The 25196-nt window shown below is 40.0% G+C and overlaps 2 protein-coding genes across 3 annotated transcripts; both read left to right on the top strand.

The window, feature by feature from the left end:
- Positions 1 to 2: 2 nt before the first annotated feature.
- On the top strand, positions 3 to 16244 carry LOC6555787 (probable calcium-binding protein CML41). Of its 2 annotated transcripts, XM_026983085.1 has the most exons (6): positions 3 to 234; positions 395 to 676; positions 13214 to 13429; positions 14683 to 15442; positions 15541 to 15750; positions 15818 to 16244. In XM_026983085.1, the coding sequence occupies exons 3-6, from the start codon at positions 13427 to 13429 to the stop codon at positions 15988 to 15990; spliced, it is 1146 nt and encodes a 381-aa protein (XP_026838886.1). In that variant the 5' UTR covers positions 3 to 234; positions 395 to 676; positions 13214 to 13426; the 3' UTR covers positions 15991 to 16244. The 2 variants fall into 2 exon arrangements, with proteins under 2 accessions (XP_026838886.1, XP_026838887.1); XM_026983086.1 differs by lacking the exon at positions 395 to 676.
- A 7028-nt stretch (positions 16245 to 23272) lies between these two features.
- On the top strand, positions 23273 to 23759 carry LOC6555786 (transcription initiation factor IIA subunit 2-2). The gene is made up of 2 exons (XM_001982420.3): positions 23273 to 23431; positions 23491 to 23759. Exons 1-2 carry the CDS (start codon positions 23360 to 23362, stop codon positions 23731 to 23733), a joined length of 315 nt encoding a protein of 104 aa, XP_001982456.1. The 5' UTR covers positions 23273 to 23359; the 3' UTR covers positions 23734 to 23759.
- The last annotated feature ends 1437 nt before the right edge of the window (positions 23760 to 25196 follow it).

Genomic DNA, 25196 nt, shown 5'->3' with positions numbered 1-25196 from the left:
CAGTAGCTAACGATACGGGAAACGATACGGGAAACAAAACGGTCCCAGCGACGGTCGACCGCGGTCGTTTTTTTACAGTTAGTTTCTTGGCCGATTTAGCCGCGACTAGTTCATGGTTCGGGAAAATTTGGAGGCCCTCGAAACAAACGTCTGGCTTAGAATTTCGACTGAATTGCGGATTCTCGTGCGAGCCGAAGGAGGAAACACCAGGAACGCCATTTTTTTCGAGTGAAGGTGCGTGTGTGTGAGTGTGTAAGAGAGGAGTCACTTCCGATTGCACGCTTTCCTTTCATCCGTTCTTTATCTGTCTCTCCTTTCAAGTCCCATGCGGCTTGCTGGAGTTTCGGAGAATTCCGGTGTTTCTATTTCTGCGTTTCTATTTCGGTGTTTCTAGATCTGCGAACTTAAATTCACCGAGTATTATAGGCCACCTTCTCAATTCTGAGAATCGCGTTTGTGGTACAGTAGCTTTAACCTGAGAATATAAAAGTGGAGCGAAACTTCCAGATAACAAGTCAAAACATGCTCATTTTCGATGTGGCTTCTGAATTATTTTGAAACTACAAGCGCATTTCTGTAGAGATATGTGTGTGACACTTGTGTAGAGACACATACAAATTAGTAATAATTCATTGAAATTGTGTGAACTTTTAAAACGACATTTCCGTGCTAACAGGTATTTCCTAAATCTTGATTTACATTATAATTATAGTATTTTATCTATTTTTTTTTTTGTTTTCATTAGGAATCAGTTTTCAAATATAACTATAACCTAATGTGTAGCTCTAGTTGTTTGTTCTTCAAGTTTTATATACACTACTAGGCATAATTATTTTAACAAAATGTAAGGCTTTATAGAACTAATTCATTCTTTTTTTCTTATCAAAATATCGGTTAATAGATCTTTAAAATAATTCAACAAAATTTATTTCATGAAGAATTGAACAAATATAAACTAAAATAAATACCACTGGCATAAATAACTTGGCATAAGTATTTTGACGAATGCTTTTTATTAAGAAAATAACAAGTTCTTTGTGATATAGGCTTGATTATATAATTTGAATTAATAAAACGAACCCTCCTTTGGCATCAATAACTTTTTGAAGTCGATTTGGCATAGAATCGATTAAATTTTTAAGGATATTCAAGGATACATCGTTCCAAAGGAAAACAACTTCACAAATTGTTTCTTCTTTGTTTTTATGCAAAGAAGCGGTTCGCTTACGCTTTATGATGGACCACACGTTTTCAATGACATTCAAGTCTGGACTTTGTGGCGGCCAGCCGAGGATATTGACACCAACGTCCTTCAAAAATTTTGTGATCATGCTCTTGTGGCATTGGGCATTATCCTGCTGCAGGATGAAGGACTCGCCAATCAACTTATAGCCGGAAGGGAATGCGTAATCATTGAGAATTTTTAAATATTGGCCTTGGTTCATCTTTCCTGCAACAGGAACCAAGTCACCCACCCCATTGTATGTAATGCATCCCCAGAACATTACAGACCCTCCGCCATGGCTTAATTTTTGGCAAACGGGCCTTTTTGTTCGTCGTTGTTCGCGTGGCAGCTTTATAAAAATCTTATTTTTGGACGGATTGTACTGAAAGGAACTTTCGTCTGTCCAAAGAACGCTCCTCCAAAACTCTTTTGGCTTGTTGCGATGCTCCTTCGCAAAAGTCAATCTTTTCATTTTGTTTACTTTTGAAATGTAGGGTATTTTTCCTTGGCTCGATACGTCTTGAAGCCAGCTTCTTTCAAACGTCTTCGAACTGTACGTTCACTTATTGTTTTATTGGCTGTCGCATTCCATTCATTTGCAGCAGTTTTAGGCTTGAGATAAATGTTTTTTTGGAATTCGCGTACAAGGATAATGTCTACATTCCTAGTTGTTTTGCGATTTGCACCCGATCTAGGCAAATTATTATACGTTTTATGTGCTTTAAACTTATTTATTTGGTAGTGCACTGTTTGTCGCGAGAGTTTGAACTCATTTGCAATGTCTTTCACGGAAACACCAAACTTCAAACTTTGCTGGTCTATACACTGTGTACTTCGGAATTAGAAATCTAGAATTTTGTGTTAACCAGTTTTCGCTAAGGAGATTTTGAGATTTTTAATATTTTGAGATTGTAGCATTTTAAAGCTGGCAGGTGCCTGGGCACCGCCAGTTGTTGATATACGTCGCTTCATGATTCCTTATTCATGATTTCTTATCAGCAAAAATCAATTTTGTTTAGTTGTCGTTGGCTAAACGATGAAAGATAACGAAAAAGAGTTTAAAGTAAACACCGAAACTGAATTGCGCGTTAAGACACAAGTCCGAACTCAAGCACGATTAGAAAGCGAATCGGGAGATCTAAATGCAAATATTTAAATGTATTATTGACATGATGCGCGGTTGCAGATGAAAGCAGCACTGGATTAATGGGAAAATCGGCTTCGGGGCGTCACATACGTATGTACGAATTATAGGCTACTTTCGCGCTAAGGTCAATTGGGCAGTGTGGCAGGATATATTAAATTAAAATCATTACTCTGTTCGGACTCATGTCGATATCCCCTGGGAACAAAAGGAAGCCAATTAGACCGCTTCAAAGCGGCGAAGCGCAGGGGAGGAGTTTAATTAAAAATTACGCCAAATAGAATCACGAGGGCCGGTCAAGAAAGTGACGGAGGAGGAGGAGGAAGGTCAGCCAGTCTAGCTGCTTTAATTACGGGCCAAGACTCCGGTTTCGGCCAAAAGCTGTTGCGGTTCCAAAAACGTGGCAGCGGCGACGGGCGTCACGACAAATACGATACTTTGCAATGTATACACATTCGTTCTGCATTCAACTCACCAAAAATATAGTTAATGGCGACATAATTGATAAATTAGATTACTAAATATTTGATTGCTGCGATGGAGCACATCTCTGAAGACCTGGAGTGGATCACTTAGCCCAACTTGTACCCTTTTATGCATAATATTGCTGATATTGCTAGAGCTCATTTTGCCATATCAAACCTTTGCTACTTAACACGCGCTCATCTCTGCTGGCAGTTGTTTCAGGATTTTAGATGCTATATTCGCTGGCCTGCCCCAACCACGCCCCCTCTGCGCCCACGTGGCCTCAGCTGTCAGTCTGTCAAATTGTCTAGCAAACTTTTTTGGGTCGCCTGGCACTCAGAGCAAGGAGAAACGAGGAAAAATGCGGAGACACTGAGCCATTTGTCAGGGCTTATATAATTTGGAGTGGAGCACGGCCATGTTGACGCCAAAGTTGGGCGATTAAGTGGGCCGCTGGGTGGTTGCAATTGCATTCGAACGGAAGCATGTAATTACAGAAGCGGCAACGGAAATACTTAACTTTGTTTCGCTGCACGAAAGCCACTGCGAAGACGTAAACAAATATTTAAATGCAAATATATTTAAACAAGCCACTGTTCGTTCGGGTGAGCGATGACAAATGAACACGGGCGACACAGAGACAGTTTTCCTGGGTTTTCCTGAAACTGCTGCATCTCCGACTAATGGCGCCTAATTTAAATTCCGTCCAGCAAGGCACCGCAAAACGACAACCACACACACTAAACCTAGCAGCTTGAAAGGGTTTTTCAATTTCCATTTCGTTTTCCGAAGCCCTCTTGCGACTTTTCCCGCTTTTATTATTTCCTTATTCTGGCTGCTGCGACCGCATTGGCTTGTTGCGCTGAGCACAACAGCAGCACTTTCGCCAAATTTATGTGGCAGAAGGGAAAGATGAGCAAAAAAAGGGGATTGGCGGTACGAAGGTACGGCGGAACCTCAAATTTCCTTCGCACCACTCCTTGAAAATGGGGAAGCTCCCAGGAGACGTGGTTTTTGGGGTTTCCTTTCGGCAGAGTTCCCAGATGATTAGCTCTCCTCAGGCTTTTCCTTTGAAGGCGCGAGTAGCGCTTCCTTTTGGAGCTCGTTTGGGGTTTCCAAACTTGGAGTTCAGAAGCTGCATCCTAAGAAAGTTTCCACTGGGAACTAAGCACCTTTGTTTCCAACGCGTTAAAATAGATTCAGACATACATATGTTATTTATTTATCAGTTCAATTCGCAGTTCGCTTGGGGAATCTGCCTTGCCAGTTAAGAAGGAATCGAAAGTTTGTTTCATGATGGTGGGGATTTTACTTGAGTGGCTAGTTAGTGGCTAGTATGTCATGTGTGCAAACCGATCAATTTGGCTTGGCCACAGTTACTCTCAGTGTACGCACACTTGCGCTCCACTCTCACCAATGCAGGATGCCTTGGAAATGCAATTTGAATCATAAAATATAATTTTCATTTAATGAATTGGATCATGTTTCAACTTGTCAGCCCAGTTGCGTGCGTGTGTGTGTGTGTGATACACACATTTGCGCAAAAAGCGCAGCACACATGAAATATATGGCATATTTTACTTGACTGAATCGCAAGGCAGCAAAGTGGAAGAATTTGCAGTTTGTGAAAATCTCTTGGTGCGAAAAAGTTTGCCAATGCAGTAGAGGGAACTCTTGGCCTTCGTCTTGTTGCCACGCCCCACACGGCCCACACTTCCCACCGCCCCTCCCCCTTTTCGTTATCAACTTGATTGGGTCGAAAGTATCTCGTAGCTCTTAGCAAAAGAATTCCGCAATGAAGTCGGCAAAACCAACGCAGGGGACAGCGAAGATTGAATGGAAAAATATGAACACAGTGACAACTGGGGGAAAATACAGAAGGTCTTGGGGGCAATTAAACCCCTGGAATCTTTTCTGGATGTATTCCGTAACAAAGAAGTACTGCAGGGTGTTTTTTTTACTACCTTACATAGATTTAGAGACTGATCTCAGCACTGTGTTTTGTGAACGATTTGGCTCAGTGCTCTGTTGGCTTCTGAGCATCTATGTCTGTGGCTTGGCCTAATCCCGCCCAGGCAGCATTGGCCTGCTTGTGGGTTATGCAATAAGCTGTTACCCATTTCCTGCCCGGCGTTCAGGTGAGCGGCTTCCGAGTGAGGGCTCAAAAAAGTGCACCACAATGACAAGTATCCCATAACGGGCGTTTGACGGTGGCCTTGCTTGTCCTCATTCGTGTACCACCACCCCCAGAGTCACCCAACCACCCACTCCCCACAAGGTCTCGCCATGTTTCATGATGTCCTTTTGGGGGCTGGCTGCATTGTCTGGGCAACTGGCAACAATAACCGACGGCGACAAAGAAGTGCACAAACGCCAGAGGAAAAGCGAAAGAACACACACATAAAACATATTTTTCGGCCAACTATAATCCAAGTGGTTACCCCGAAAACAGGCGAAAAGTGGAGGGGGGAATTCCCCGGAATGCGGAGATTTTATTTAATGGCATTAGCCAGCAGCCAAGAGGTCTGCAAATGCGATGGTTGGTTACCCCTTGGCTTTCCTGGATTGCCTTCCATACAAAGGAAGTTTTCAACATTTCCAATATGCAATCTCTACTTCAACATCCCAGCTCAAACCTCTTTAACCAGTAACTGAACTCTTGAACTGCTTAGTTGGGCAACAGAAATTCGTGCGGTTTCTTATGCAGTGCTTATTATTGGCCTCTGCTTTCAATTTAAAGATAAGGACTTTCTTTTGGTATCCTTGCTCTTATCGCTATGCACAATTTTCTATTAGGGGGCGGAGAAAATTGGCAAATTGGCAGCACTTCACCAAGCAACCGGATATTTATTGGCTGGCATAAAATGCTGTGCCTATCGAAAAGCATCAGCAAAATACAGAACATCCAGTTCGAGCCCAAATCACACACATACACACGGAAAGGCCGAGTTTTCAGCCACAATGTTTGCCCATCCAACAAACCATCTCCTTCGCAACCTTGTTGACTTTGAGGCGAGCACAAATTAATTGGCCCGCCCTCACTGAGGTCGAAGTTGATGATGTGAAAATGGAACTGAAAGCTGGAACTGTCGATGGGCTCCTAATGGCCCGTTTTCCGCCCCCAGGATGCCCAGAATACCCAGAATGCCTGTCAGGTGTTCCGAAGCCCGGGATGCTCATCAGTCAGCCAGGTAGCCAGTTACATGTCCGGGTTCAAGTCACAAGTTGTCAGCCACTTGGCGGGAAAATGGAAATTCCTTGTTTATAATTTATGAGTGGAAAGGGCCATGCCAGGTGACTGTACTTGGGGATTTGGAGATTTACATGCATAAGGAATGCCCACTTGACATGTTGGGACCGTTGCTCACCTGTTGGCATGAATAATGAAGATGCAGCTGTGACAGATAGTTTCAAGTAGTCTCAATGTCGCCTCCGGCCAAAAATAAACCCAAGTAACTTGTCCGTTTGTCAAGGCATCGTTATGAAACTAGCAAAGATGATAATAGTAATAGACGTTTGAGGAACAGCGTGTTTTATGAGCCGTTCACCAAGAATACCCTTGAGTAACTCGGACGTGGTACTACTGCAAGCTACTACTACTCCACAATTAAATCGCACTGAGTCAAGTCAGTTTTCGCTCAGTTTAAATGCAAACTGCTTGGCGTCTTATCTCCATGGAACTTCCGTCCAATGTAAACCAGCGTTGAGCCAAAATCGGGGAGAGCTTAAATCATTTTTCCCGAGTTTTGCCTCTAGCCTCCACCCTTCTAAAGCTGTCATACCGATTACGGTCTTCAAGTGCCACACATCCACCTCTCTGACTGCCTTTATCCTCAAACACATCATAAATATGTTGATATTAAAATAAGCCGCACAAGCAGGCGACGTACTCTTAAAAGGGGGCCAAAGACATCTGGTTGGTAGCACTCTCGAAAAGGCCAAAACCAAAACAGCCGACCGACAGCAAGGCAAAGCAAATCGACTTGCCGGAAAATGTAATCCTTGAATATGTAAACGCAACAAATAACATGTTGAGAGCAGAAAAGATAATCAAACGCATATAAATTTGCGCGATGAATACGTAAAATAGATGAGGCGAACGAAATGTAAATTTGGCCCTAAAAGGCGAATGGCGGGGGTTAAGTGTCGAGAGGCCGGTGACGTTGCAAAAAGGGGCACTGAATAAAGGGCTTAGGTCTGTCTTTCCAAAAAGCGTATAAAAAACCCAAAAAAGCCACGCTGTAAAAGCAACAGCAACAGTAAAAACAACAATACAAGGATCAACAACAGGGGATAAACATCTAAAAAGGGGAGCTGGGTGGGTGGCAAAGGACCTCTCCTTCCATTCCACACATGCATATGCATGGGATCCTTCTACTCTTCCTACTGTGTTATGTCCTCAGGGTATATATAATTGTGAGAATGTTTGGAGAATGTCAGGGAGTGGGAGTATTCAGCAATTACTGTTGGGGTGAACGAAACTTTGAGTTCTAGCTAAAATAATTTGTACTAGAATATTTTTACTGCGTCGGTTATCTAGTTCATGTTAACGTTGAGTTATTATCATATTTTCTTTATTGCTTTAACTTATTTTTCGTTTAAATCGTTTTAAACTCAACAACATCTCATCATTACTGCATTTTATTGGGTTTTTCTAGCATCAAAATGAGGAAGGGAGTATATTTTAGGAAGAATCCGGATGGAAGTTTTTCGCTGCAAGAAAATGTCACCAGTGTGCCCAACCCTACTGAAGAAAACCATTATATTTCTCCTGATTCCGCTCCTCGTAGACAGTTGAATCCGGATGGAAGTTTTTCGCTGCAGGAAAATGTCACCAGTGTGCCCAACCCTACTGAAGAAAACAATTATATTTCTCCTGATTCCGCTCCTCGTAGACAGTTTTTCTCACGTGGGAATTTGCGGACACCATGCGGTCGAAGTTATGAGATTGTCGAGACTCCTGACGAGATTTTGTTGGTAACGCGTAACAGTGAGGAAACACCTCAGGTTTATCAAGAAGAGCCTGGGCAACGTACACCACTGATAAGAATTGATAACTTATTGGAATCAGGAGGTGTGGTAACACACGGTGATGAACCCTTAAATCTTAGCCAAAAACCTCAGGCTATTCAAGAAGAACCTAAGCAATGTATACCACTGATGAGTATTAATAAATTATTGGAACCAGGTGATGTGATAAAGCAAGGGGCAACGAACATCACAACCGATCTCAAACAACCGACTGCATGCACATTCACATCCAAATCCACATCCGTATCCGGTAAAACTACAAAAAATCCTTCTCAGCCCTCAAAGCAAGAATCGCTTTTGAAAAAGCGAAACCCAGTTGTTCCCCCAATACTCAAGAGTGCCCAGGAAATGAGGGCGGATCGCAGAAATCCCATCGTACATGATGTGATGAATTGGTCGCCGTACAGCGAGAAGATCCAGGCTCTTGTGCAGTCCTGTGCCGCCAATCAGGTTGTTATCCAATTTTGGCCTACATGAACAGTGGCGAAAAGGCAATACCGACAATAATAATACATGAACTTTTTTGTGTCTGGTTCACGTTTCATTGCATCAAACGAAATTACCACTCAAATATTCATATATTCCGTTTCATTCCTCAAGCGGTTGCATTTTCGTTACTAGTCTGACTCACATCGGACTTTTCGATGTGCATTAGTCCTTACCCGATACCCTGTTATTTGGCAGACAATGAAGTTGTACATTTTGAAATGTGTCCTTAAACAAACAAGAAATGGGTCAATATAAAAGGGTATTGGGTAGTCGACTCAAGCTTTTAGTTTATATTTATCATTTAATTTACTTAAGTTTTATCCTTATTTCATGTTTACACAAAAGCGTCTTGAGACATTGGACAAAATTGTAGATCTGCTATAATTTATTTCGCACTACCGCACACAAACATCTGGTCTTAAATATGCCTTGAAAAATGTCCATCCTTAAACGTTTATAGCTTTATTGTCTTTAAAAGATCTGCACGTTGCACCAAAGAAATATGCATTTTTTCTTATGAAATAAATTTTAATTTTACCCTTTTATTTTGATTTTAAAATATTGAAATGTTTATTTATGGGAAAAGCTTACTATTACCAACTAGGAAACTTAATCTAATGAGAAATTTTACTTACTTTTCGACTGTACTCGTACTAGTACTCGTAATTTTTGTATGTGGGTTTTGGTTGCAATACCGTAAACTTGAATGGCGTCGAATGGGCCAGGAGCTAATATGCACTTGAATAAACTGATCTGAACTGAACCACAGCACTTAAAGCTTATGGTAAAAGTTAAATTAAAACGTAAGCTGATAAATGGGCAGTTTCTGTGGCAGGAGCTGATCGAAAACACTTCTCAATCTGGATCCACGGAGGGATGAAGTTTTCGCCGCTGCTTAAATTTTCGCGTAATGTTCCTCTGATTTTCCACAGCCACCACAAAGGCCAAGTTTCTAATATGGCAGTCGAGCATCTGGGGCAAACTTTTTCTGGACCCAAACTTCTTCTTTGTAGCTAATTGTTTGCGCATTCCGAAAGTTCTGCTTTGAATCAATTGTATTTCCCTTTCACTTCCTTTGCTTTGCCCAATTTTTTTGGCCCGAAGTTTGTGGGCCACGACGAGTTTTGGTCAGCTGCAGGAGAAGCAAAAGAGCGATGGGGGGTTTGATCTGGTCAAAAGGCTCACAAGTCGTATGCAAATGTCAGAAACAAAGGACTGTCAATGCGGGGTCTTGATTTGCTCTGTGTGACTAACGAACTCAACAAAGAACCAAACACCGCGCCCACATGCAAGCTGAAGTCGTTGGAAAAGGAGAGTTAGCCTCAATTTAAAAGTTTTAAAGTTCTTAAAAAAGAAGAGTTCTTAAACATGCTTTGGATTCTGTTACATATCTTGCAAGAGCTGGTGCATTTTTTCAAATCGATTGGCTGGGTCTGGTACGATTGGACTCTCTAATAGTACATTCTAATAGTCCGCACAGTAAGAATCGGCCCTGAAAAGTATGCTATGTGCACTCAACTTGGGTGTCCAGTGTGGCACAGAGAACTGAGTGGCTGCAGCGCGACGTCGCCACTTGATTATCATGCATATTCATTCATGGCTTGGCAGCTTGAGCTGCTCTTTTTGCACATGTGGCAAGCTGCCTGTGGGAGGTGGCACATGAATTACGTAAGAGGACACAGCTAAATTAGTCTGGCGAGGAAGGCGGACCGAGTGGTGGCAGGAACGCGGTAAGTGGAGATCAACGAGAGAGAAATGGCAACTGATTTGAAATCGCCCACTCGACATTGTACTGGCCCCAAACACATTGTACTTCTTCAGGCATATCTATTCCATGCTCGATTCTGGGTTCGATAAACATTCCTGAAGTGCCTTTGCCTGGCTCCTCGTATTTGAAACATTGCGTTCTCTTGTTTGCGTTGTTAAATTTTTTATTGCCAACGAAATATTTATGTGCAGGCGAAATTAAGGAACGCAGAGCGAAAAGGAAAAAAAGAAAAGAAAATTGGGCCCCGAAGTACGAAGGGACCCCTATTCGTTTGTTTTGTTTTGTTTGATTTATGCGTAAACTTTTCTGCTGCCGCTTTTATGTACGAATTGTGTTTCCTTAGCCAACGGTTCACACACTCAAAAAAAGGAACAAAAACGGTAAAAAACATCCATGTGTACCACCATTCATTCCACCCAGGCATTGCAATGCGTTGGCAATTTTGAAAAGGATACTGAAAAGCTGCAGGACGAGAGTTCCGCATCCTGCAAAGTCATATTTACTTTTTCGTGCCTTGTCCACTTTAATTGATTGCGTGGGGCGTTGTTATCCATTTACTGTGGTGGGGTCTGTGGCCATGCGGTTACTGCAGTCCATGGACACCACCCACACCCCTCTCCCAGGAGCAAGCATCCACCTCCCCATTTTCGCAGCCAACAATTTAAATTAAACAATAAAACGCGGGCGTACCGTTTGCGGTTTGTGTCCTCCCTTTGGAAAAGTGCTTAAATGTTCGGTCATAATGGTTGCTGACGGAATGTGGCTGCAATGTGGAATGTTATTTCATTTAAGAAATATGATTTGTTTCCCAAACATAATGGTAACGTGAATACTTCAGGGCTCCTTGGCAATCTTTCAGCCCGAGACCAATGGTTTGGGTTGACTAGCCAGTGGAAAGATTCTTCGGGAAGAGTTGAGTCTGTGGCTTAAATTTTAAACCTTCCCACCGAAGACAAACTTGCAAGCATTGAATAAGTTATGCAGAGCAACGCATTTGTCGCCTGGACGGATGGCAAAATGTTAGCAATGTGGGGAAAACTGGGAAAATGGGTAAATGGGTAAATTAGAGAGCCAGACGGGGGTGGAAAGCTGTCTTCATTTATTTCATGTCAGAAACTTTGCACGCGACTGCAGAGCAGTGAAACAGCCAGAGAATGGATGTTAGGGAATAGAGACCGAGATGAAACACTGAGAAAAATGGCCCCAAAGTAAGCTACCAGCTAGAATATCTGTGCTCGTTACGTTGTCATCAACTTGAAACGAATCCACTTTCGAGTTAAAAGATGTCAAATATTATTGCAACACCTTATTACAGCCTTTTTCCACTGCGTCTGATTTTCAACCATCGCCTTGTTTCGGGAAGTAAGCAAATTGGAACGACACCTAGGACAATAAACCGCTGACGCGGAACGGACTAATGGGATGATGCTCTCCGCTCTTCGCTTTGCATGCAGATGGCTTTGCTGGGCTTTTCCAGTTGCATAGCAGTTTTCCCAGTTTCCCCGCCATTGGTCCCTCCATGGCCCAACCATGCATTTTAATGGACAAGTTACTGGTTAATTATAATTAAAAGTGTGCATGTATGCAATGCGAAGAATTTGGGGAAAGGGACTTTAATTCAAATGTTTGTCTACTGGAAGTGTCCTGTGTGCTGTCAAGTGTCCTTGGCCACCTGGGGTGTCCTTGTGCTCGCTCGCCTGGGCACTTCCTTTTCGGCCATTTTTATTGCGGTTTTCACCCGCATGTGACCACATCCTTCCCGGCCATTTCTGCTTCCTGGGAATGGAAAAAATATATGCTAAAAACCTGCCCACGCACAGCGCCAGTATAGCCATCGAAATGGAATTTTAAAGCGAATGCGAGAAGCACAAAATGCCTCCAAAGAGGACTCCCCCGGCTGTCCTGTTGATGTCCTTCTGGCCACAGTGATAATCGGATTTCCACCCTTTTCCCAACCCGCCCATTAAGCGCCTTGTCCGCTTTTCCTCTGTGCCCACGAAGCTGGTGGACTTATTTACATTTTCCTTAAACGCCACCACTTAATTTAAGAAATGCATTTTTCCGATGCATTTCTCCGATCTGTATTGCTCATATATTGACAAAACCATACCAAGTAATTTCTGCAAATACTGATATCAATGCGTTTAAAAGCTATCTGGAAACAGCTTTCAGCCTGGATATCTCGCGAGCTTAATGCAAAAACGACATATTTTCTAGTATAAATTTATTAAAATAATTCGGTATTATTATGTACTATTACTATTTCTATGATTTATTTAAATAATTATCATGACAAAGAAATGCAAAATTAGAGGGTTTTACTTGGGGGCAATCGAGTACAAATATGTAATATATGTAGATTGAAAGTCCATAAGCTTCTGAATTGAAGGTCATATTTTGTCAAATTTACAATATATGAGCATACGTATGCACACATACAGTGATCGACTGTCGCTGTATGCGTACAAGAGAGCTGCTATCTCTAGAGTGCTCTCTCTCTGGCTCTTGAACAAAATTCGAGAGAGCCAGCTTTAGTTTTTGAAATGGTTTTGTAAATCGCGTGAAAAAAAGTTTGGAAAATTCCGCACGTACAGTCAGATATTTTCGTTTCATATTTACGCTTTTCCGGACCGCTGACTGCAACGCATGCCATTCTTGTTTGCTTCACCCTTTGCCATCAAAAAGTGACATGAATGTGTGCCAATCAAATGGATTATTAGTCTGATTATTCCATTTAGGGTGTTGCATTTGAAATGCACTGCTATAATCACCCGCATCAAATACACATTGAGGTTACAACTCTAAGGAAAGCTTGTGTTCTATGGGTGATTTACAATTTCAACACTGAATTATATGAACATATTTCTCGACATTATTCTGATTAATTGCCTCCAAGGTATATAATTGTTCGAGTTTGGTATTGTAAAAGGGTGCGATATTCTCAGATTAATGTACTACAATTTTGTTTCTGTGTGACGTCGGTCACGTTGGCTCTATGCAGCTGACATATGCAAACGTGTCCAATATGCAAATTGCTTTCAATATTAATTGCTTAATTAACATGTGGCCCGCCTGCTTCTCTATTTTTCAGATACCAATCGATTTGGGATTTGCATATCCTTTATACCGAAAGCGCTCACCACGAGAGGAGAAGGTTCATTACAGGAGAAGCAGGAGGACTCTTTTCCGTCCCTGAATCCCCTGAAGCGGGAGGAAGGCCGCCACGTTGGAAGGAAAACGGCTTTTCACGGCAGTTAATAAATTTTTAACTGGTTCAACAATTGCCCGCGAGTTTCGCCAACTAATGGTGAGTGAAGTTAAGATCTAAGATCTAAAATAACTACTGTCTTATTCAGCAAACTTAAATGCTGGAAATATTTTCATAATCAATTTAGAAAGTCACCAATATTCAAATTCCCTTAAAAAGAAAATTGGTAACGCAAAGTACAATTAAATTTGAATAATTAATAATCTGTTTGTGGGGCAAATTTCTTTCATTTCTTGTGTGCAAGCAGCAATAATGGGTTTAAATTATTTATGTAGTGTTCTGTGTCCACCTGGCATTTGTAGACACACTCGATTAGAGATTAACTAAAGCGAACATACGAACATGCGAACATATTTGGGGCGCCAAATTTATTGTTTCTTCTTTTAGTTCCTCTTAATCCGTTTGCTTAAAGCTGACAAACAGTTTGCTACTTTTTTTCAAAATTTTAATAATATATTCGTATTTATATTTAATAAAAGTTTATATGTAAAGTTCAGTTGTAAACGGTAGCTAATTCGAGCGGCGATTTTAACTAACGAATATTAAAATAACTTTATAAAAAAAAGAATAATCATTTTTTTTTTTTTTAATTTTTAAATAATATTTTATCAGATCATATTATAACGAAATTGACCAAAACAATAATCAAATTCATTTCTTGAATCAAAATTGATTTCGGACCGAAATCGAAAATCGACTTCTAGCACAACTTACGCACATATGCAGACTTTTTTGCTTACTGTTTTCACTCACACAAGCAAGTGAATTCTATTTTTAGATTATTATACTCTCAATTTTATGCAAGCGGGGAGAGAGCAATTATTGCCGCCACCAAAAAAGTGGCTGCATAGGTCAAAAGCAATGTATGGCCGTTACGCATCTTATTATTCTAGTGTCTTTGCTTATACAGTGGGGAGCAAAAGTGAAGAGGGTCTGCTGAATTTTTGTGTACTAGTTGTTGAAATAGGGTCGTGATAATGGGAAAGTGGTCGTTGCAATGGAGGTCGTCTAGTATTTCTCACTTGGCGTGAGGGGCTAGATTGTAGAGCAGACTTTTCGGTTTTATCTTTGGCCTTAAGGGTCTTTTTGATTTTCGAAAATTTTAGAAATTTCATATCTTTAAAACTGGACGTGGGCAAAAAAAACTAATTGGTGGGCAAACATGGGCAAACGATTCCAGCTTTCAAATTTCAAAAATTCCATTTTTACCGAACTGGTAAAGAAGCTGAGGTTCTCTGAGGTTGTAATTCTAGTGTCTTTGCTCTCATTTTGTGGGCTTGAAACTTTTCTAGACGAGAAACGCGGCGGTGAGTGGCGATGAACCCGACGAGGAGCAGGCGTCTGCGGCGGTCGCTGCAGGTGAGGATCAGGAGACTGAGAACCAGGTAATGCAGGACAGCGAGCAACCAGGAGGCGGGGGCCACCACCTGACCAGCGAACAGCAACCATCGACAGAGCAGGGTCGTCAGAGGCCGCGAAAAAAAGTGTCGGAGAAACAACCACAACGAAGTACTGCCAATCCGCATCCAGAGCAGGCGGATGCGGACACAGATTCCAGCTCCTGCGAGGGCATCAAAGTGGGTCAGCGGAGGAGCACGCGGGTGAGCTACGCTCAGAGAAATCTTCATGGGCAAGATGTGGACGACTATGACTATGATGAAGAGGGACAGGAAGATGGCGAGGAGGAGGAGGAGGAATCCTACGACGACTACGAACAGTTCTCGATGCCGGAAGGACGTCGACCTTCTGCCCGAACCGCCTTGAGCGTCCGCAGCAGACGAAAGACGAAAACCCGTCAGATTTCCTATGCCTCCTCGGACTTGGAGTTGGGAATCGGCGACGGAGCCAACCTAATCGACGGCGAGAGTCTGGATAAACGCCGCTGCATCTCCAAGGGACAAATGCGGGAATTCCGGGAGGCCTTTCGGCTCTTCGACAAGGATGGCGATGGCTGCATAACCAAGGAGGAGCTGGGCACAGTGATGCGATCACTGGGACAGTTTGCCCGAGTGGAAGAGCTGCAGGAGATGTTGCAGGAGATCGACGTGGACGGTAAGTGCTCGTTAGGAGTTGAGTTCGAGGAACTTTTGGCTTATTAACCTTCTATTGTTTTGTTTTTGCCCTAATCCACTTTCCGCGACGCCTTTCAGGGGATGGCAATGTCAGTTTCGAGGAGTTCGTGGATATCCTGTCCAACATGACGTACGAAGACAAGTCAGGCCTATCCTCCGCCGATCAGGAGGAGCGGGAACTACGCGACGCCTTCCGCGTCTTCGATAAGCACAACCGGGGATACATTACAGCCTCGGATTTGCGAGCCGTGCTGCAGTGTCTGGGGGAGGATCTAGACGAGGAGGACAGTAAGTGGCCATTACATCATTACTTGAGCATTGTTCCATAATTCCATGCGTATGATAACACATCTAGTTGAGGACATGATCAAGGAGGTGGACGTGGACGGCGATGGGCGCATCGACTTTTACGAGTTCGTTCACGCATTGGGAGAACCGGAGGACTCGCAGGAAAACGACGATGAGGAGGAGAATACCACATCGCCGCTGCCCACACCAAAATCGGCAATTTCCCTAAGCTACGACTAAGGCTAACTGACTTTGCTCCATGTCTGTTTGTCCACGCTGATTGTGAAGAGAGGGGAATCCAAAGTTTAAATAATATATTAACTTATTTGCCAACTTGCAATAATATGAACCGACAAGCATGTTCATCAATAATCGAACGTCAAGGACTCGAAAGGTGTCGTTTATTTCTTATCGACTTTTTCCAACTACTAAGCCATAGTTAATCGAGAAGGCATCGATTGACCAGTATTAGGCAAACAAATTAAATAGAACTTATCAAATTAAAACTTTTAATTGAATGAACGCACAGCTTATCAAATTAAAAAGTTATTAAATATATAAATATATACATATTTATATATATATATAGAGCTATTGAATAATCGAATACAACAAATTAACCGATAAACGATTTAATTTACATCGATCTTTGAGGGAATCTAACTCCAATTTTAAATCGCTGTCTTTACCTTTTAACCTAACTCCAATTTAAAATCAAAATCAAAACTAATCTTAGAGTGTAATCGATAAATATAACTTACCATATCTATTATATCCGTGGGCTTATCCAACTTAGAAGCACAAATACATATATTTCAAGACATATCATTGAAGACGCCTCTGTAAATGTGTTTTTTAAATCCAACTGAACCGAACCCATCCTTATAAATATACACCCGTAAGTTCCTTTAGCTCTCCATTGTGTTTCCTTGTGTTCTCCTAGATGCTAATCTAAAATGAATAAATTTATTTAGTAAGTATTTGCTCAATTACGAATGCTGTCGTAATGAAAACGTAACATAACAATATATTACCAAGCTTATGCTCATTTTCTAAGTATTAAACGGACAATTTACTGAAATTTAAAATTTGCCATTTTAATCCAAATTTTGAATCGAAATCCCTAAAAATAAATAAAATAAATTTCAAATATTCCTGCAAATATCTCTTACTGGGAGGGGCATTATTACACGCTGCTTTCATCTACTCGTATGTAGTACCACACTTCTGTTGACAATCCTGATTGCCTGGCAATCAACGAGCAGAAGTATTGGAAGGGACAGGGACCTCGAATCTCGACCCTTGGGAGTGACTGGACACAACCGAACAGATTGCGGTCCAGCTGCGGTTCCTCTCCGGCACACCCCACTCCAGCATCCCTTTGCCAGGACTCCTCTGCTGTCAACAAAATCAGTTGTGGCACACTAAAAAAATGGAATAGTATGCGGAAATAGCTGTGGAAACTGCATTTATATATATGGTTTAGCAATCACTAATTTTGTATGCTACGTTCCCAAGTTAACAAGCCTCATAAGGTATGCGTAAAATATGATGGTTTTTTCACTGTGTATTTGGAAAAGCTACGTAGACAAAAGTTACGTTAATGGTCAAGTGGTCCAGTGGTCAAGTGCTCAAGTGCCTGGCCAGCAAAATTATGATGCCATCCCTGAGGACTTCTCCCCGCCCGACTCGCGCACACATGTTAACATCCACTTCGCTCACACACGGGCTTGCTGTGCGTATACGCAATGTTTGGGTTGGGGCTTTGTCACGGCCTCAAATGGACCGGAATAGCCCATGATGCCGTGATGAGTGGCTTGGAGTTCAGTGGTTGAGGGCAGCATAAAAGGAGAGGACCCTATGCTAATGCTGCGGACACTAGAACATTAGAAGGGCTTTTGGCATACACACATTTGTTGTTGAGCCTAATGACATCGCAATTGACATCGAGGTGGTTGACGCAAGTGGTTGTCAGCTCGCAATTTTCCATTTTCTATTTGCCATTTTCAATTGCTGTTTTCTGCGCAAACGATAAACTGTACTTTTGTGTCAATAATAAGTGATCAATAGAAAGTATAACCCCAGCCATTAATAGCATGCCTAGCTAATTTCAACCCACACCCATGTACATCAGCCCATTAACTTGGCAATTATAAGCCATTCAATTGTTGACTGATAAGCATTAGGAAATGAGAGAAATAGAAATAGAAAAAGACTCCCTGATGCCACTAGCGTCCTGGGGGACTTCTTTTGTTGGGGAAATCGTTTTCATGGCTGCTGACTCCGCTGACTGCCGCTCATTATTTCTAATTAATTTTAATGAGGCGTCTCGATTGATTGATGGTATTAAAAATATATATGCAATCGAAGTGAAAAATAACTCAGTAAGTGGGCTTTTTCTACTGCTGGACGGGTTGGCTGTGCTCCTGTACCCGCTCTCCTAATGCTCCAGGGCCAATTCCCGCTGCTTCTTGGGCAGCTTGTTGCGCAGCAAGGTCTCAAGTTGGACGCAGAACTCCGAGGTACACCTCCCGTTTGTCGTTCCTCCTGCCACCCCTAATATTTTATGTGATTAAACTAATTTTTTCGGCATTTTTTTAAAATTTTGCCCTTACAAAAAATCTAAAAAAAAAAATGTATTTTCCCAAATCCGTAAAAAAGTAATAGGGACGGTTAGCGTTGGTAATAAGATGCTTATGATAAAAATTCCTATCGAAAATATCAAACATTTGTTAAAAGTCGTTTTTCCGATTTTCCGACATAAAATAATCAGTTTTTTGGGCAAAACTTTAAAAAGAATTGTCTGAATGTGGAATGTCATACATCGTTGAGCTCGTATTTAAATTTCCAATCGAACTGTATCAAAAAATAGGAATTCAATTTTTGGCCATTTTTTGCAAATTTTGTTGATGTTACCCCTTACAAAAAAAGGCAAAAAATCACAAAAAAAATTATTTTCCCAAGTCCGTCAAAAAGTGATAGGGATGGTTAGCGTTGGTAATAAGCTGCTCAAAACTGTAATTCCTTCATCTTTTTGATCATTTTTATGGAAGTTATGATGAAAATTCCCTTCGAAAATATCGAATATTTTACAAAAGTCGTTTTTCCGATTTTCCGACATAAAATAATCAGTTTTTTGGGCAAAACTTTAAAAAGAATTGTCTGAATGTGGAATGTCATACATCGTTGAGTTCGTATTTAAATTTCCAATCGAACTGTATCAAAAAATAGGAATTCAATTTTTTGGCCATTTTTTGCAAATTTTGTTGATGTTACCCCTTACAAAAAAAGGCAAAAAATCACAAAAAAAATTATTTTCCCAAGTCCGTCAAAAAGTGATAGGGATGTTTAGCGTTGGTAATTAGCTGCTCAAAACTGTTATTCTTTCATCTTTTTGATCATTTTTATGGAAGTTATGATGAAAATTCCCTTCGAAAATATCCAATATTTCACAAAAGTCGTTTTTCCGATTTTCCGACATAAAATAATCAGTTTTTTGGGCAAAACTTTAAAAATAATTGTCTGAATGTGGAATGTCATACATCGTTGAGTTCGTATCTAAATTTCCAATCGAACTGTATCAAAAAATAGGAATTCAATTTTTTTGCCATTTTTTGCAAATTTTGTTGATGTTACCCCTTACAAAAAAAGGCAAAAAATCACAAAAAAAATTATTTTCCCAAGTCCGTCAAAAAGTGATAGGGATGGTTAGCGTTGGTAATAAGCTGCTCAAAACTGTAATTCCTTCATCTTTTTGATCATTTTTATGGAAGTTATGATGAAAATTCCCTTCGAAAATATCGAATATTTCACAAAAGTCGTTTTTCCGATTTTCCGACATAAAATAATCAGTTTTTTGGGCAAAACTTTAAAAAGAATTGTCTGAATGTGGAATGTCATACATCGTTGAGTTCGTATTTAAATTTCCAATCGAACTGTATCAAAAAATAGGAATTCAATTTTTTGGCCATTTTTTGCAAATTTTGTTGATGTTACCCCTTACAAAAAAAGGCAAAAAATCACAAAAAAAATTATTTTCCCAAGTCCGTCAAAAAGTGATAGGGATATTTAGCGTTGGTAATTAGCTGCTCAAAACTGTTATTCTTTCATCTTTTTGATCATTTTTATGGAAGTTATGATGAAAATTCCCTTCGAAAATATCGAATATTTCACAAAAGTCGTTTTTTCCGATTTTCCGACATAAAATAATCAGTTTTTTGGGCAAAACTTTAAAAATAATTGTCTGAATGTGGAATGTCATACATCGTTGAGTTCGTATTTAAATTTCCAATCGAACTGTATCAAAAAATAGGAATTCAATTTTTTGGCCATTTTTTGCAAATTTTGTTGATGTTACCCCTTACAAAAAAAGGCAAAAAATCAAAAAAAAAAATATTTTCCCAAGTCCGTCAAAAAGTGATAGGGATGTATAGCGTTGGTAATTAGCTGCTCAAAGCTGTTATTCTTTCATCTTTTTGATCATTTTTATGGAAGTTATGATGAAAATTCCCATCGAAAATATCGAATATTTGCCAAAATGAGTTTTTCCGATTTTCTGACATAAAATATTCAGTTTTTTGGCCACAACTTTAAAAATAATTGTCTGAATATGGAATGTCATACATCGTTGAGCTCGTATTTAAATTTCCAATTTCAATTTCCAAGCGGTATTCAAAAATAGGAATTAAATTTTTAGCCATTTTTTGTACATTTTGACTTGATTCTTCGTTCCCCTTTTATGAGGGCCCTGAGAAGCTGATGAACCTGACTGTTCATTTGTTATAGTTGTGTTATTGGTAGTGTCGCTAGCCTGTGTTAGCTGGCCCGCCGAAACGGGCTGAAAGTATAGATAAAAAGGTAACAAAGGGGTTTTTGGTGCACCCCGTATGCCTGAATAAATAAAAATAAAAATAAAATAAAAGAAAAAAGTTCTCCAAGGAAATTGTTCTGTTTGGATGCAGGTAAATTAAAATACGCTCATGCTAAATCTGTGTTTTCTTTAAGCAGTCTTTGTGGCAATTTAGAATACCCCAGGGTTTAAAGGCATACATTTGTGCCACATTAGCGGCATACTTTTGTTTTGTTTTTCTGGAACGGTTGTCATCCGATTTTTGAGATTCCAGTAATCGATAATACATCGCAATCGCTTGTCAATGTCAATGACTCGCACAAAAGCTATTCTTCGCGAAAAACTTACTGCGCCTGTGTACAACTCTCCTAGCTTAAATCTTCAGCTGCGTGATGACCTATCAACATTACAGGGCCACTACGTTGGGCACTACGCTCCAGGAGACATTGGATGAGATGATTCAGGTGAGCAGCAACCAGGACTCAAATATATATACTTATCGGTTGATACGTGTATTTTGCAGAGCGGTGATATAACCGAATTCCTTCATCTTTTTGATCATTTTTATGGAAGTTATGATGAAAATTCCCTTCGAAAATATCGAATATTTTACAAAAGTCGTTTTTCCGATTTTCCGACATAAAATAATCAGTTTTTTGGGCAAAACTTTAAAAAGAATTGTCTGAATGTGGAATGTCATACATCGTTGAGTTCGTATTTAAATTTCCAATCGAACTGTATCAAAAAATAGGAATTCAATTTTTTGGCCATTTTTTGCAAATTTTGTTGATGTTACCCCTTACAAAAAAAGGCAAAAAATCACAAAAAAAATTATTTTCCCAAGTCCGTCAAAAAGTGATAGGGATGTTTAGCGTTGGTAATTAGCTGCTCAAAACTGTTATTCTTTCATCTTTTTGATCATTTTTATGGAAGTTATGATGAAAATTCCCTTCGAAAATATCCAATATTTCACAAAAGTCGTTTTTCCGATTTTCCGACATAAAATAATCAGTTTTTTGGGCAAAACTTTAAAAATAATTGTCTGAATGTGGAATGTCATACATCGTTGAGTTCGTATCTAAATTTCCAATCGAACTGTATCAAAAAATAGGAATTCAATTTTTTTGCCATTTTTTGCAAATTTTGTTGATGTTACCCCTTACAAAAAAAGGCAAAAAATCACAAAAAAAATTATTTTCCCAAGTCCGTCAAAAAGTGATAGGGATGGTTAGCGTTGGTAATAAGCTGCTCAAAACTGTAATTCCTTCATCTTTTTGATCATTTTTATGGAAGTTATGATGAAAATTCCCTTCGAAAATATCGAATATTTCACAAAAGTCGTTTTTCCGATTTTCCGACATAAAATAATCAGTTTTTTGGGCAAAACTTTAAAAAGAATTGTCTGAATGTGGAATGTCATACATCGTTGAGTTCGTATTTAAATTTCCAATCGAACTGTATCAAAAAATAGGAATTCAATTTTTTGGCCATTTTTTGCAAATTTTGTTGATGTTACCCCTTACAAAAAAAGGCAAAAAATCACAAAAAAAATTATTTTCCCAAGTCCGTCAAAAAGTGATAGGGATATTTAGCGTTGGTAATTAGCTGCTCAAAACTGTTATTCTTTCATCTTTTTGATCATTTTTATGGAAGTTATGATGAAAATTCCCTTCGAAAATATCGAATATTTCACAAAAGTCGTTTTTCCGATTTTCCGACATAAAATAATCAGTTTTTTGGGCAAAACTTTAAAAATAATTGTCTGAATGTGGAATGTCATACATCGTTGAGTTCGTATTTAAATTTCCAATCGAACTGTATCAAAAAATAGGAATTCAATTTTTTGGCCATTTTTTGCAAATTTTGTTGATGTTACCCCTTACAAAAAAAGGCAAAAAATCAAAAAAAAAAATATTTTCCCAAGTCCGTCAAAAAGTGATAGGGATGTATAGCGTTGGTAATTAGCTGCTCAAAGCTGTTATTCTTTCATCTTTTTGATCATTTTTATGGAAGTTATGATGAAAATTCCCATCGAAAATATCGAATATTTGCCAAAATGAGTTTTTCCGATTTTCTGACATAAAATATTCAGTTTTTTGGCCACAACTTTAAAAATAATTGTCTGAATATGGAATGTCATACATCGTTGAGCTCGTATTTAAATTTCCAATTTCAATTTCCAAGCGGTATTCAAAAATAGGAATTAAATTTTTAGCCATTTTTTGTACATTTTGACTTGATTCTTCGTTCCCCTTTTATGAGGGCCCTGAGAAGCTGATGAACCTGACTGTTCATTTGTTATAGTTGTGTTATTGGTAGTGTCGCTAGCCTGTGTTAGCTGGCCCGCCGAAACGGGCTGAAAGTATAGATAAAAAGGTAACAAAGGGGTTTTTGGTGCACCCCGTATGCCTGAATAAATAAAAATAAAAATAAAATAAAAGAAAAAAGTTCTCCAAGGAAATTGTTCTGTTTGGATGCAGGTAAATTAAAATACGCTCATGCTAAATCTGTGTTTTCTTTAAGCAGTCTTTGTGGCAATTTAGAATACCCCAGGGTTTAAAGGCATACATTTGTGCCACATTAGCGGCATACTTTTGTTTTGTTTTTCTGGAACGGTTGTCATCCGATTTTTGAGATTCCAGTAATCGATAATACATCGCAATCGCTTGTCAATGTCAATGACTCGCACAAAAGCTATTCTTCGCGAAAAACTTACTGCGCCTGTGTACAACTCTCCTAGCTTAAATCTTCAGCTGCGTGATGACCTATCAACATTACAGGGCCACTACGTTGGGCACTACGCTCCAGGAGACATTGGATGAGATGATTCAGGTGAGCAGCAACCAGGACTCAAATATATATACTTATCGGTTGATACGTGTATTTTGCAGAGCGGTGATATAACCGAAGATATGGCCAGTGTGGTCTTGCGAAAATACGACAAGAGCGTTACAAAAGCGTTAGACGAACATGTTACGAGCAAGATCAACTTTACGGCCGGAAGACTGGAAAACTATAGATTCTGCGACAATGTGTGGACTCTGCTACTCAAGGATGTGGAGTTTCGCCAGGGTCAGGAGGTTTTGCAGGTCGATGCGGTCAAAGTTGTGGCCTGCCTCGGAAAGAGAGATTAAAGCGCACTGAAAGTTGCTAGCAACTAACGGAAGCCCTAAAGTCTTTCATTTCTTTGCTCTTCTCTGGGGATTGTGCTTGTAATTAAAAAAGTTTCCATGCCGCACCGCAGACCACCTTAATATCAGCAGCACTTAATATCCCGGCTTTTCGGATGCGGAGACTGTGGAGACGCGACCGCAAATGGCGTAACCCATGACCCAGTTAATGGAATACGAATCTAGATGAACTCTTGCCAGCATAAATTCAATGCCATGTGGCATGTGGCATTCTCGGTGTGGGCGTATAGCTTCCGCATCCTTTTCCGTGCTGATGGGTTGCAATAAAAAGGCGGTCAGGAAGCAGGAAAATATTATCCTTGCTCTCGGCCTCTGGCTCGAATGTTCAGACAGACGCGAGACCAGGACCTCCACCAAGCCGGAACTACGGTCCACGCACTCAAGGTCTTCTCCCGATTCAAGAGGGAGGCCGGAGGTTGCCTTCAAAACTGGGCAGCTGGGGCAGGTGCACTTTTACCACTGGTAATCAGGTGGCGCATGTGCTGCTGGTAGTGGGCAGAGAGCGGAGGTGCAAACATATCTGTCGATACGGACATTATCTCTCAATATAAGTTGGTCATTAGGTACTAGGTGCTGAACGGAAGTTCGTTGGGAAATCAGCAAGTAATTTATCGCATATGTAATTATAATTGTTAACAGTTCCAGGGTCTATATAAATATACATATGTACATATGCGGATCTGGTTCTTAGCAGCTGTTCTCGGTCTCTTCTTCACTACCAATTTTGCTTTAAAAGCACTATTTACTTAACAAACACTAACGCGGTTGTGAAGTGTTCTATTATTCTATTCAAAATCCCAATATTTTACAAGCCTAGACTCGAACCTTAAAATTCCCCTTTTAGTTCACAAATGTCTAAAGATTCATGGAACACATTTGTGTCACCACGGACTCATACCCGACTTCTTAGTACTAAACGTAAGCAATTTATCTACGCCATTTAGATCACAATTTATGGCTAGGTATAACAGATATTTTTTCCAATGGGTGCGGATTTGTATGGATTGAATGTATTTTACGTTTGGCTTTTGAAACTCTTTTATTTTACCAACATGGATTGCTTAACAACGCTGCTGCTGCTGCTGAACAACGAAGGTATATTTTATTTATGCTGTGTTTTAAAAGAATTGTGATAGAAACCTTTTAATAAGCAAATTTTGTTCATAAATATTTATCAATTGGCATCCCAACCAACTTTCCAAAAGTACAAAATTATCTTAGTTATTTTAAAAGGCGTAATTAAAGCAGAAATTTCCCTGTGTTTTAATTTGTGTCTGCAAAAAAATTGTCCCAAGAGGGAGGGGAAATTTTTGGGACGTACTCAAACTCAATGTGAGTGGGTTGTTGGTGCAAAAAAAAAACAAAGAAATAAAAAATAGAGTAAAACTCAGTATAATATCTAACAA

The sequence above is a fragment of the Drosophila erecta genome, unplaced genomic scaffold, assembly GCF_003286155.1.
Source record: "Drosophila erecta strain 14021-0224.00,06,07 unplaced genomic scaffold, DereRS2 tig00000283-arrow-arrow-pilon, whole genome shotgun sequence".
NCBI classification, from domain to species: domain Eukaryota; kingdom Metazoa; phylum Arthropoda; class Insecta; order Diptera; family Drosophilidae; genus Drosophila; species Drosophila erecta.
Note: the sequence above shows the minus strand (reverse complement) of the source record. Positions and strands in the feature narration are given on the sequence as shown.